The 12,152-nt window shown below is 39.8% G+C and overlaps 1 protein-coding gene across 1 annotated transcript; it reads left to right on the plus strand.

Annotated features, from left to right (window-relative positions):
* The first annotated feature begins 9,515 nt into the window (after positions 1-9,515).
* Positions 9,516-11,375, plus strand: LOC117587694. Its single transcript, XM_034278591.1, has 3 exons — positions 9,516-10,277; positions 10,766-11,078; positions 11,167-11,375. Exons 1-3 carry the CDS (start codon positions 9,556-9,558, stop codon positions 11,350-11,352), a joined length of 1,221 nt encoding a protein of 406 aa, XP_034134482.1. The 5' UTR covers positions 9,516-9,555; the 3' UTR covers positions 11,353-11,375.
* The last annotated feature ends 777 nt before the right edge of the window (positions 11,376-12,152 follow it).

A 12,152-nucleotide genomic window follows, 5' to 3' on the forward strand; every position in this document is an offset into this window, starting at 1 on the left:
ACTACACAGCATCCCAACACACACACATTAGAACCACATTCCATTCCCTAATTCCTTGTTCTGGTCATAATTCAAACAAAAAACAGAACCACTTGCTCCACCATTTCCATCTTTTGGGGGCAGGTTAATAAAATATAAATAAGCATAAATCACGCACGAACAGCGCCGGAACACAGCAACGGAACATGATTAACAAGGTCATTTAACGGCACTTGTTTTTGCCAACAAACTCTCGACTCTCCCCTAAAAGTAGGCGTGTTCCTTAGCAATAGAAAGAACATTAGGCCATGGCCCAAAGGCTTAACCGCCAAACATATGGAAAATTCGATTATTGTGTGTTAAGCGTCCCTCCATTGACCCCACAAAAAGAGTAGAAATAGAGAGAGAGAAAAGGAAAACAGATTAGATAAATATATTACGCTCTGGGGAGACATTTGATAATAAGTTGCGGCTTGAGGCGGATGTTTGTCTATAATCAGCATAAGTTAGACAACTTTCGGATTGTTTTAGTTGTTTTTCCAACACAAGCTAAAATATATATCAGCCAGAGGGTGGAGAGCGGGCTGCTGACTGGTTTTTTGTGGGCAGAACCATCTATCTCGGAGAGTTGCAGACAGAAAACATATACATTTATTTTGCAGGGCAGTGTCCTGACACGGCAAAACATTAATCATTCGCATGCGGTTTGCCCTTTTTTCGGGTGGGTTAAAACAAGTCAATTTTTGGGACTGGAATATTGGCACACAACAGATTTTGTTTAAGCAAATTAATGCCGGCAAAAAAGGAAACACAATAATCAGCAGTAAATATTTGGGAAGCTTCAAGAAAATGTAATGATGCTCTATTCTATTCGTTGCAATTTCATTATCTCTGAGAAAAACAAAAGAAAACTCACAGCGTTCCCAAAAGTCTCTCCGAAGAAAAGATTATATAAGCAGCATTAAATGATGGCTTTGTCATTGGTTTTTGGCCATTTTTGCAGTCGGCAGTGTCAATTGTTCATGGTTTTTGAGCTGCCACATGCCACTGCTAATAGCACTGGCGCTGGCATCCACTGCCACATGCCAATCTCTATAGCACTTCAGTCTTTCATACGTTTTTGTGTGGCATGAAAATGCATTGACAAGCGCATTTCTCAGCTCAGAGATTTTCCTTCCAGCATTGCAGCGACGCCTCAAAATGTTTGTTGGCAGCTCAACTTTTGTTTGGTTTGGAGCACTGGCAGCAGTGGTTTTTTGCCACCCGCTGAGTGCTTGCGTTGCCTGCTGCTTGTGCTGCACATAAAAAATTATGTTGCATGCCACATGGCGCGTCTAATGTGCTGGCGTCTACGACTGCGGCAACAGAGGGAGATACTTGCTCGTAAATTTAATTTGGGAAAAGAATCATAAAACAAAGGAAGAGGCAGAAAAGTAAAACGAATTTTGGATGGTCTGACAGGAAATGATCTAGATTGTTTTTTTTTGTTTTTGTTATTTAATAGCTACAGCGAAATTGATTGGTCGTAGACAATGAGTCAGCATTGACCAAGTACAAATGTTACTAAAAATGTTTAACTCAAAAACGAGTTGTTTGCTGAACGAACACCGCAAATAGAATAATCTAGATTGCTCTGAGAGTTCTAAAATTGTAATCGTGAAGGCAAAGGCAACCGAATAAAATGTAAATCACATAATTTTTGTCAAAATTATTAATATTTTTTAGCCAGAACTTCTGATACAAATCGGAGATCTTCCTTAGAGAATTTCACGCCGATTCTTTGAATCTATTCATCTTTTTCACTTCTCTTCTGTATAGTTGTCTTAAGCCCTCACCAATCCTATTACATAGCTCATAGTACCCTTCTTACTTACGTTACAACAAAAAGGCCTACAATTTACGACTGGTTTCTGTCTGCTGGGCACACACGCTTCTCACCTGATCTGTATATCTGCCAGCCTGCTACACACATGCCACTTGTCCCCCGCGCAATATTTTGCCACGCGATTAGGTGCCAGCAACAACAAAATTTAATGCATCAACAAAATATAAAATTTATTAAGCATAAGGCATAAAAAATTGTGCGGTGGTGTGTTGTGTTGTCTGTGTGAAAACATAAGTTTATTAAGTTGTGCTTCCATGTAGGCAATGGAAATTTGTTAGGGGTTGCAGAGGAACAACGAAATTTGTAATGGTGTGAAGAAAAGCAGTCCTACAGCGCGAAGTGGAAAAGAGAGTGGGAGATTGCGCAAGTGAGGGTGAGATTGGGTATGGATGAGCAAGAGTGAGCCGCGGGATCAGTGGGAGTCGGAAGGCACTCCCGTGACTTTAGCTGTGCAAAGAAAAACAGCTCTTTGCCATTTTTCATTTCAAGCGGCGCAGCACACACAGGCATACCACTACACACAGCAAAAAAATCCACACCCACCCACACACAAACGTGCATAAGGTAAATGGTGAAAAGTGAAAGCAGTTAAAACAAAACAAAAATCAAACATAGGATAAGCGACGGCAAATACAGCTCGTGTCTATGTGTGTGTTTGCTCTGCAAGTGCATGTGTGGGAGAGTGCATATATGTATTTGTGTGTGCAGCAGTGTGCATCCATGTGTGGGGCAGGTCGGACGACGCGTCGGCTTGTTGCACTTGTTGCAAAATCGCCTTTTGCCCACAAAACGCTGGACGTAAAAATGTTTCCAGCAAATAAAATGCGCAGTTGAGAGAGAAAAAGAGATGGAACAAGTGAGAGGAATAGCGAGATAGACTATAGATAATAGATACAGAGTGTGCTGGCGAGGCATGAGGTAGATTGTGTGCGACTGGCGGCGCCTCCGGAAAATGAATTAACAAATTAAAAGCGTAACAAATTGGTTAAAGGCATAAAATGGGGCGGTGGATTGGCGGGTTGCCCTGCACCATGTTGCATGTTCCATGATGCTGCAAGTGGATGTGGCAGTAGCAGTGCCCTGCAGTGGTAGCTACCGCTTTAAGTTGATTTTAATTAAATTAGAAACGAGTGCAGGCAGCGGACAGGCAAGCAACACATGACACTGATATGGAGATGTGAATGGCAGCAAATTGAAGTGTACTTTGCTGGAGAGGGAGCAAAGAGACACATATGGAGAGAGAAGCTGGAGAGAGTGCAGGTGTTGCGTTACGACTGAAGGATGAGTTGAAATCTAGGAAATTTCATTTAAAATATGTGGGGTTATGGGAACTACGAATTATTTATAGAATCTCTGATGACTCCCTTTATTTCCGCGCTTTGGTGGCTCTTCCGAATTAATTTATGTTCTTGATACTTTTTTCTACCCAGAAAATTTAGTGATTTTCAGTATTTGACCGGTAATATTTCTAGACAGAAAAACCACCGCATCTAGTGTCAATATTCTTCCTAAAATACAACAAAAATTAGAAATATGAACCCACAATCAGCCTTCTTCCAACCAACTTTTCCTTTTATTTTCCTTTACACACCCCCCTTTTCCCACAGCGAACTTTATGAGCTTTATGTCCACTCTTTTAGATTCTTAAGTGAACTGCTGCTAGGTGTGCCCCTGTTCCTGTGGCTTTTCCATTTACCACCCAGTTAATGGCTAGCCTTGATATCCGGGAACAAAAAAACAAACACAAAAGTTGGACCGATGCCCCATGGCAGAGTGCTGCACAAATTTGACTTTAGTTGACTGGCAACACTTGCACTTGCACTCAACACTTCATCAGAGGGACATCAATGAGCCGCCCAATACCAATCGGCAACGCTGTCAATGCGCCCTAGTGCCCCGTAAAATGTCAGACTCCCAAAAATTGCCGGCTGGCTGTCCGGCAAAACGGAACTCAGTCATGTCCAACGCGACAGTGGAAAATTGCAATGTTTGGCCCAACGCGCTTGAAGGATTGCCTGAACTGCCAGTTATCCAGGCCCCTCTGGTCGACTGACTGCCTCACCGCCTCACTAGGGGTATCCGCGACTGCATCCACATCCGGCATTCGGCTGATGTGCAAATCAAATAACAAATGATTGTCTCTGCTAAACTGAAGAGGCGACTCCTCCAGCGGTGACTCCTGTAATCGGGAGAAAAGAGGCAACAAAGCGACTCCTGTGACTGGGACTGGGACTGGGACTGGGCTGTGACTGTAGATAAGGCTGTGCGGCTTGAGAGCTGAGAATGCTGGACTCTGCATGGAGTTATCCCTACACACCAATTTGAATATTCTATGTTTTCATTCCAGTTGTATTTTTCTCTCTCTACTTTTGGTTCGCAATCAAAACAGCTTGTATTTTCGCATTTGTCCAGCAGGTGTTCAATGAAAAGTTAAGCTTTCCAATCCAAATTCATTTTTCAGGTGGGGCTTGTGCCCGAGAGATAAGCCGGATTTTCATTTCTAATTATTTAAAAACTTTGAGCTTTAGAGAAAATTTCTACACACAAATATTCAGCATTTTTGTGGCTCATAAAATTGGACAAAACCAAACGAAAGAGCTCTAAGCAAAACAGAAAAAAACAAATAAAACACTCCTTCGACCGCAGACATACATACATATGTAAATATGTAGCTATGTACAAATAAAAACCAAAAGATAAAAATGCAATAAAATGCCGACGGCGTCTGGGCCAAGTTACAAATGTTCCCGTTGTGTATTGTAATCACTCAGTTGACTTCCCTCCCACTCTGGCATTCCACCGCTTTGCCCAGGCAACCAAATGGTGGCTGCATTTATCTGAAGTGTTCTCCTCGCGTTCTGGTCTTGGCGGGTATGGGGGCAACGGTTTGCCGCCTGTGGTTTGGACCCCAGACAATCCGCGCTAGACAACAAATTCCAGGGAGGTACTGCCGCCTGACCATGAAACTGGAAGTGGAGTCCTTTTTTTGGGTGTGTGAGGAAGAGAACGAGAAACAGAATGGAATATTTTTGCGAACGACTTAGAAAAATGTAGCTGAAAGAATACTTAGAATGGGAAGGTAACTTTACAGTATGAATTATATCTAAATTAAAACCTCCTCTAAAATACACTTAAATAACCCTTAAAAGTATAACTTTCAATATTTATCATCTTTCTTCGTTGACACTATTATTTTATTTGAATTTTCTTATTAACAAAAACCATTCATTAAAATCCAAGTATTATTCATACAATTTGTGCTGTTTCTCTTTCATGCTCTCATTTCTTTTTGTTATATGCATTCGCAAAAGTTTAAAAATGTAATATTCTATTTCCTATTAATCTCGCTCTCTCTGCCTCTCTTCTCTTTCTCTTTCATTCAATTCTCAGACTGTTGCAATCTATGCAAAATGCTCGACTTTTCTCTGCTGAAACAGTGTCCAAGGCTTAGATATGCTTTCACTTTCTGTTACGCTTTCCCCACTTTCACAATCATCTATTCTTTCCGCTTTTCTGTTACGCCAAAAACTTTTGTTTTATTTTAAAATTTACTGTTTTTTTGTGTTTTTGTTCTTTTGGCTGCAACCAAAAATAACAAGTAAAATGTCTTACACAAGTTTGAATTTAAGTTGAAAACTTTTCTAATTAAAATTAAATAGAAACTTCGTTTCAGTCGCCCCAGTGAAGTTTCTGATTATTATTTGGATTTTTGTTTTTTCATTCATTTATACAATCTACTTATTCGGCATCATTCTTTTAGATTTTCCATCCAGCAGCTCCCTCCCACTTAAGACTGTCACTGAGATCGTGCTAACCCTTGAATGGTTGGGGTGCAAAACCAAGAAAATTTCACCAGGCGAAAAGAAAATTGTGTTGACGTTGGGGTCTGTGAAGGTCAGAAGGTTCTTTGGGGATAAACTGAAAATGTTGAAAACTTCCGCAGGGAAAACTGCATTTCTTGGTCCGAGAGTTGAGAAAGTTGGTCTCGCTGCTTAGGGTGGAAATGACTAAGAGTCAAAGTGGAACTCTCATTTTTAGAAATGCCTTTCCATGCTTCTCCGTGCGTGTGTTCTATCAAGCGGCAGTGTTGATGAGCGTCTGAAAAAAGACATTTAGAGATTAGTGAATTAAAGTGAAGTGAATTAAAATTATATCATTTAGGAATGGATTGCAGTATTATTTTATTTTTCATGGACTGGCCTTGTGCTAGAAAGCAACTCCTGGCAACTGACAGTCTTACATGAAGAACATTCAACTGTAATTTAAAGTTATCTTTCCATATGTAACCGATCTTAAATGGCTAAAATTTTAAAATAATTCCAGCATTGACTAACGCCTCAGACTTCCTTGACTCTTTCTTAGTGCTGTTTGGTGGCCTTGAAAACAACTTAAAACCAGACCCTTCATAGACCCAGCTCATATTTTCAGCCTCATTTCATTCATTTATAATGCTAATTTGTATTTAATTTAATAAAAATCCTTGCGCATTCACGGTCATAAATAAATGTTGACTTCCGCTGGCGCTCCAGACACACCATTCGCGCACACACCACCCCCAGGACTCTTTAATGAAGGCCCTTGAATAAATTTTCATTTTCCACACAGAGATTTTTGTGCGCCTACAATTTACATAATTTATTAACGAGAGTTTGAGCGTCAACTTCCGCAAATGGAAAGCTCACTGGAGAGCGGGGAAGATAGGTGGGCAGGGCGACGTCTGAAGCGGCGTGAGAGATCCCATGCATAATTAAACACGTAATTAACCATTATTATCAACGTCTGATTCGAGTCCTGGCATCCTGGGCTCATTGGCCAGGCCGCCACCGGACCTAATGAGTTTCGCAAAAGAATACTTGGGGAAAAGTTTTCCAACAGAGGCAGCGTTAGCGTCAGAGGCTTTACTGTTGTTGTGGCAATCAGACAAAAGCCGCACGCATTTTGATTTGTATCTGAAAGTGTAACTCAGACCAGAGACTGTGCAAAAGTTACGGCTGCTAATGAACATTAATTAATTAAGGAGCGTCTCGAGTGGTTGGTCGGCAGGGTGGGTTACCTGCCAGGTAACAGTTTCTCCCCCAGCTACTCGGAACTCTCTGGCCAACAGGTCAATTACGAGACGTATCTCCTTAGCTCTCCGCTCACTCACTGACGTCTTAGTGTCACGACTAAAAAGGGTTTTGCCACTTAATTGTTTTGGGATTGTTGGCAATAGATACTCAAATTGGAGAGTAACATTTAAGTGGCAAAAAAAGACTTCAATGGAATTAAAATCTGGTAGAAAAATGTGTTTAAACGAATGCTGGAAAATTGCTAATTTGTGGATATTTCAGAGGTGGTTTTCATTGGGAGAAGAGACGAAATATACAATTAAAAAAATAATTATAATTAAAAAATAAATGAACAAATAATAAATATATGATAACTGTCGTAAATTATTTATTATCGTATTATTTATTTTCTTGAATTTAACTCTTACTTTATTTTAAGAATTTATTATGTATCTTTTTATTGATATTTATTTATTTATTTCTTGTATTTTTTATTTACAGATCTCTTTATTATTATTTATTTCTTGTTTTATTTGATCAATGTTTTTTTATGAAAGTTATATGAAAGTTTGAAAATCCTTTCTCCTGTGGGAACATTTCTACATCAAAATTGAAGAGTAACAAAAATCCTGTCAAACCGAAAATCTACTCGATTCTATATATATTTTTATTAATTAAACAAAAAAATAATTCTCATTCGCTTTTTCCCTGGTTTTGTGTTTAATAAAAATATCGTGTTTTTTTAGAGCAAAATAATATTTTGTTTAGTGTAAGTACTATAGAGGCTGGCTAATGGCAGTTCAGTACCATTTTGCATATGATAAAAGCCTATTTGGCGTGCCATTAATTAGGCCCCAGATTTGAACGAATTTGAAACTCCGACCAAAAACGAAAGGCCCCAATCCCCACACCAAAGCTACAAAATTAGGCCAATAAATGGCACATTTGAACGGCTTGTGGAGTAATTAAATGGGGATTTAGCAAAATTTTTCGTTTCCATTTTTCGCATTTATTAAACGTATCTATAATTTAGAAATAACACACAGCCAGCAAAATACTAGAATTTAATTTAACGTGTTTTAGTAGCTACATTTTTCTTTAAATGTACACACAGTCGTAGTCAACATTTGTATTAATTTTCTCTCTCACATTCTTTTCAGCACATTTTTCACAGCTTCTGTTCGCGCGGCCTCCCATGGCGCACATCAAAGCAAATGCCAAGGCACACCTTGTCCGCCCCGCCCGCCTCTTTTTATTCTTCCTTCTGGTTTGGTTGGCGCCCCTGTTGCCACCTTGGACTCATAATTTCCACAATTAGCGCTGCGACAAGCGCTGCCTAGGAATTCACAAAAAATGTTAATTTAAAGCAATTTGTGAGAAAATAAATCACTCTAGCATTGTCTGTAGAGGGGAGAGATGCTGTAGGTGAAGGAAAATGCATATCTTTCACGAAAATTCTAAGATATTGATGAAAAATTGAATATTATTAAAGTAAAGAAATTTGAAAAACTTTTAGAAGACAACATAAAAAACAAAAGCATTGAAGGCTAATAACATTTTATTACTTTACACCTAGAACATTTTTTGTATAATTTCATGGGCGCAGTGAGTGCTGAAATTAACCGAAAATTAAGTTTTTCCATTTCCTTTTAATTTAAAAATTTTAAACCTTTTCCCGAGGTAATTACCTTGCACACCTCGCCATACAATGGAAAGTAAACGTCGCTTTGCTATTCACTGAACAAATTTAATGAAAAATTGTCCGCGTGCTTCCAGTGCATACAATAGTTGCATGCCTCTTTGTCATCATTGTGGGTCATAAATCATGCCTTTTACTGGCTTTGCAACGCCTGACTGGCCTGGCCACAATTTATTTTAAATGCGTTTTGTGCGCGTAATTGCAATATCACGGTGATTTGCATCTATTCTTTGGGAATTTTTTCACCAGAAGATCAATGCGCAAATGTCAACATAAATCCGTTGGCAAAATAAGAATGCGCAAAGGAATTTTTCGTTGCATAACCTATTAGGGAATTTCTTGGGACCATCCCCATCCACTCTTTTTAGCCATTTTATGATTAACACTGGGCAAACATGCAAAGCTCGTTGTAACATTTCTGCTGTCATTAGGCGGGAAACGGAGGGAGGAGGCCTCAGGCCTTTTGCTCCTCCAGGACATCCTGTCAGGCGGAGCTCTCTTACAGGCTTTCCCGGTCTGCCTGTCTAACGAACATTTGTCATTTTCCCTGCCACTGACATGTAGGCCCCCTCCCCTGGTTTACCTCCTGAACATTGGCAAATAGTTGGCCCAGAAAAGGCCATCTTTTTGGCGCTCGTTATGGCTGCCGTTTCGCTGAAGGTGTGAAATTATAAATTGTAGAGAATTTATGAGCCTATTTCGCTGTGTTACCACTATCGTAGGCGGTTATTGCTTCTGGCTAGTGCCTACTGACTCTGCCTCACCCTGCGGCCCTCTTTGAGGCAAGATTAATCACAGCCTTCGTTGAAACAAGCTGCTTAAGGTAGCATTTATAAAAAAAAAAAATAAATAAACACAACTGCTCTTCTAAATACTTCAAATATTATTCTGGAAAAGTTCCAGAACAAATTCAAGCTACAAATTTGTGTAAAAACCAATTCAAAATGTTTTCTTTCTACTGGCGACGCATTTTTCTTGGAAAAATCATCATCTTTATAGCTCTCTTGGTACTGGGCTTATATTTGCTGTTTTTGAAACTCATCGAACTACCGATTGTGCAACGCACCTTCTGGGATCGCAATCTTTTCGAGAGGCCGCGCTTTCGTTTGCAGCAGAATGGAGATTATTGGATCGTTCACGACTATATAGTGGCTGAGAGCTCGGAATTGCACGGCAATCAAAGTGTGACATTGACCAGCCATGGCAGATACGACGACTTAAAGGATCTCGAGTGGTTGATGCTGCGCTGGCGGGCACCCATCAGTCTGGCGGTGTTTGTGGGTGCGGATGACTTTGAGTCCACTTTGTACAGTTTCCAGCACCTGAAGTACTGCTCGATTTATGCCTCTAGCTTCATCAAATGGGTATCCGTACAACTGGTCCTGGACAATAATCATCTACCAGATGAGGTGCGCCAAATGGAAACAACTCGAACATGGGGTTTTAAGTGTCTTTCACAAGCGGAAATGGATGCCAAATATATGCCATCCATTGATAGCAATGACAAGTGCGAGTATCCCATTAATTTGCTCAAGAATGTGGCACGTCAGAATGCCCGAACACATTTTATATTTCCCTTGGAACTCAATTTGTTACCGACTCGAAATTTTGCTAAAAGTTTTCTCGAATTTGCGCAGGCGGCACAGCTGCCAAACCCCTTTCGAAGGTGAGTTTTTAAGAGTGGAATAAAACCTGCATTAAGCTATAAGGAGCTATTGTACCCTACACGCAATTCAGAGTGAGGGGAGATAGGAGATGGCGCACAGTTAGGAGACAGACAAAGCCAAGAGAGCAGCGTGCTAAAGCTAGGAGGGAGCTTCAACGAAGAGTGAAGGAAGTTAAGCTGCAGCTCGAACGTTTGAGCGAAAAGAGCGAAACGATTTATAACGAAGAGCGCCAAACAATTTACAGCGCAGAGGAAAACCAGAAAGTCTTCGGCTTCGCGCTTGGTCTTGAGCTTGTTTTGTTGTTGCATTAAAAGCTCTTTGCTTTGCGTTCAGTACAATTCATAAAACGAAAGAGCGAAGAGTTTCAGCAAAAAATTTTACGCCTTAGCGCTTGATCACACTTTAAGCGGTTCACTGCTTATAATTACATTTCATTACTTAGTTGTGTATCCCTTTCCTCTAATAATAGTTTCATTTGCCCAATTAGCGTCTTTTGTGTGCCCATCTTCCCCTACAACAGTCACATCCGACCACCAATCTATCCACCCAAATGGAAATCAGATCTATTCAGTTATGTGCAGCCCTATCTCAATGGTACCGAAGCACTGCCCGCCATTGAGTATTACAAACTGGAAGGTCTTAAAAGTTGGCTCTACGCATCCGTCAATGAGGGTAAAATTAGTGTTTTTCAAGTCGGAAATTCACCAGAAAATTGTGCTGCCTATGTAAGCACGAATTTCTATGAACCGATGTACGATCAGCGTGATTTGTATTCTCCTTACACAACGGATAGCGCAAGGGTGAGTCATCATAATCGGGGAAATCGAGAACTCTTAAATTCTACAAAAGTGTCCATATTCGCTCTGTTCTCGCAATCTTTCTCCACAGCTGCAAGTTCTTGTTGGCCTGGAATTTGATTTTGTTTTATTGGATGGTTCCTTTCTGCTGCATCGCCTTAGCTTTAATAACTCGACGATGTTTAGGAGCAAACATGAGTATGTGAAACCGAATCAAAATCATATACAAGAAATGATCATGCTGAACGATCTTATATTGAAAGGAGTAGAAGCATGACGAACACAATTCCACAATTTTGATCACAATATTTTTAATGATTTTAAGACTTTTATTTTCAAGTTAATACAAACATTTTACACTTCAGTGAGCAAAACAAATTAATTCGATTTGAAAGCAGAAACGTTGACTCTCTGTTTTATTAGTCAAAAATGGAAAATTTTAAAAATCATGCATATGTATTTGTATTATTAATAATTGTTTCACAATAATTGTCATAAGAAGCGTTTCAGTTAGTGGAAAATGTTTTAAAATCTGACCAAGGAGCATCCAATAGTCGCGCTTTATTTGGGGATTTCTAATACCATTACTTTAGCAGAACTTTAGTTTTCATTTTGGTTGTCATTTTTCATTTTCCCTATTTCTTTTCACTTTTCCCTTTACTGTACTCCTCACCAGCGTTTCCACACATTTTTCTTCTTTATTTTTCGGTTTTCGCACACTTTTCTCTACTCTTTTGCCAAAGACGTTTTATAGATAAGCACGCGGCGGTTTTCCTGCTGGCATGACCCTTTTCCTATAACATTGCACAATCAAGAAGTAACCCCTTCCCGTAACCGATGCTCCCACAAAAAATTAATTGGCAAATGGGCACAAGGAAGGCTAACTTAATATGTGGCTGTGATTGCAGTAAAATAATTCCGATTGAGAGATTTTCCCACCAATGGCCATGGCCATGGCCACAGAGTAACAATCTAATTAAGACTGATATTCGAACCGAGTATTATTCCACAAACACAGACACATATACAATAAATCCAATCATTCAATGGCATCAATGGAAAAATCCAATTTGAATT

The sequence above is a fragment of the Drosophila guanche genome, unplaced genomic scaffold (assembly GCF_900245975.1).
Source record: "Drosophila guanche unplaced genomic scaffold, DGUA_6, whole genome shotgun sequence".
NCBI lineage: Eukaryota > Metazoa > Arthropoda > Insecta > Diptera > Drosophilidae > Drosophila > Drosophila guanche.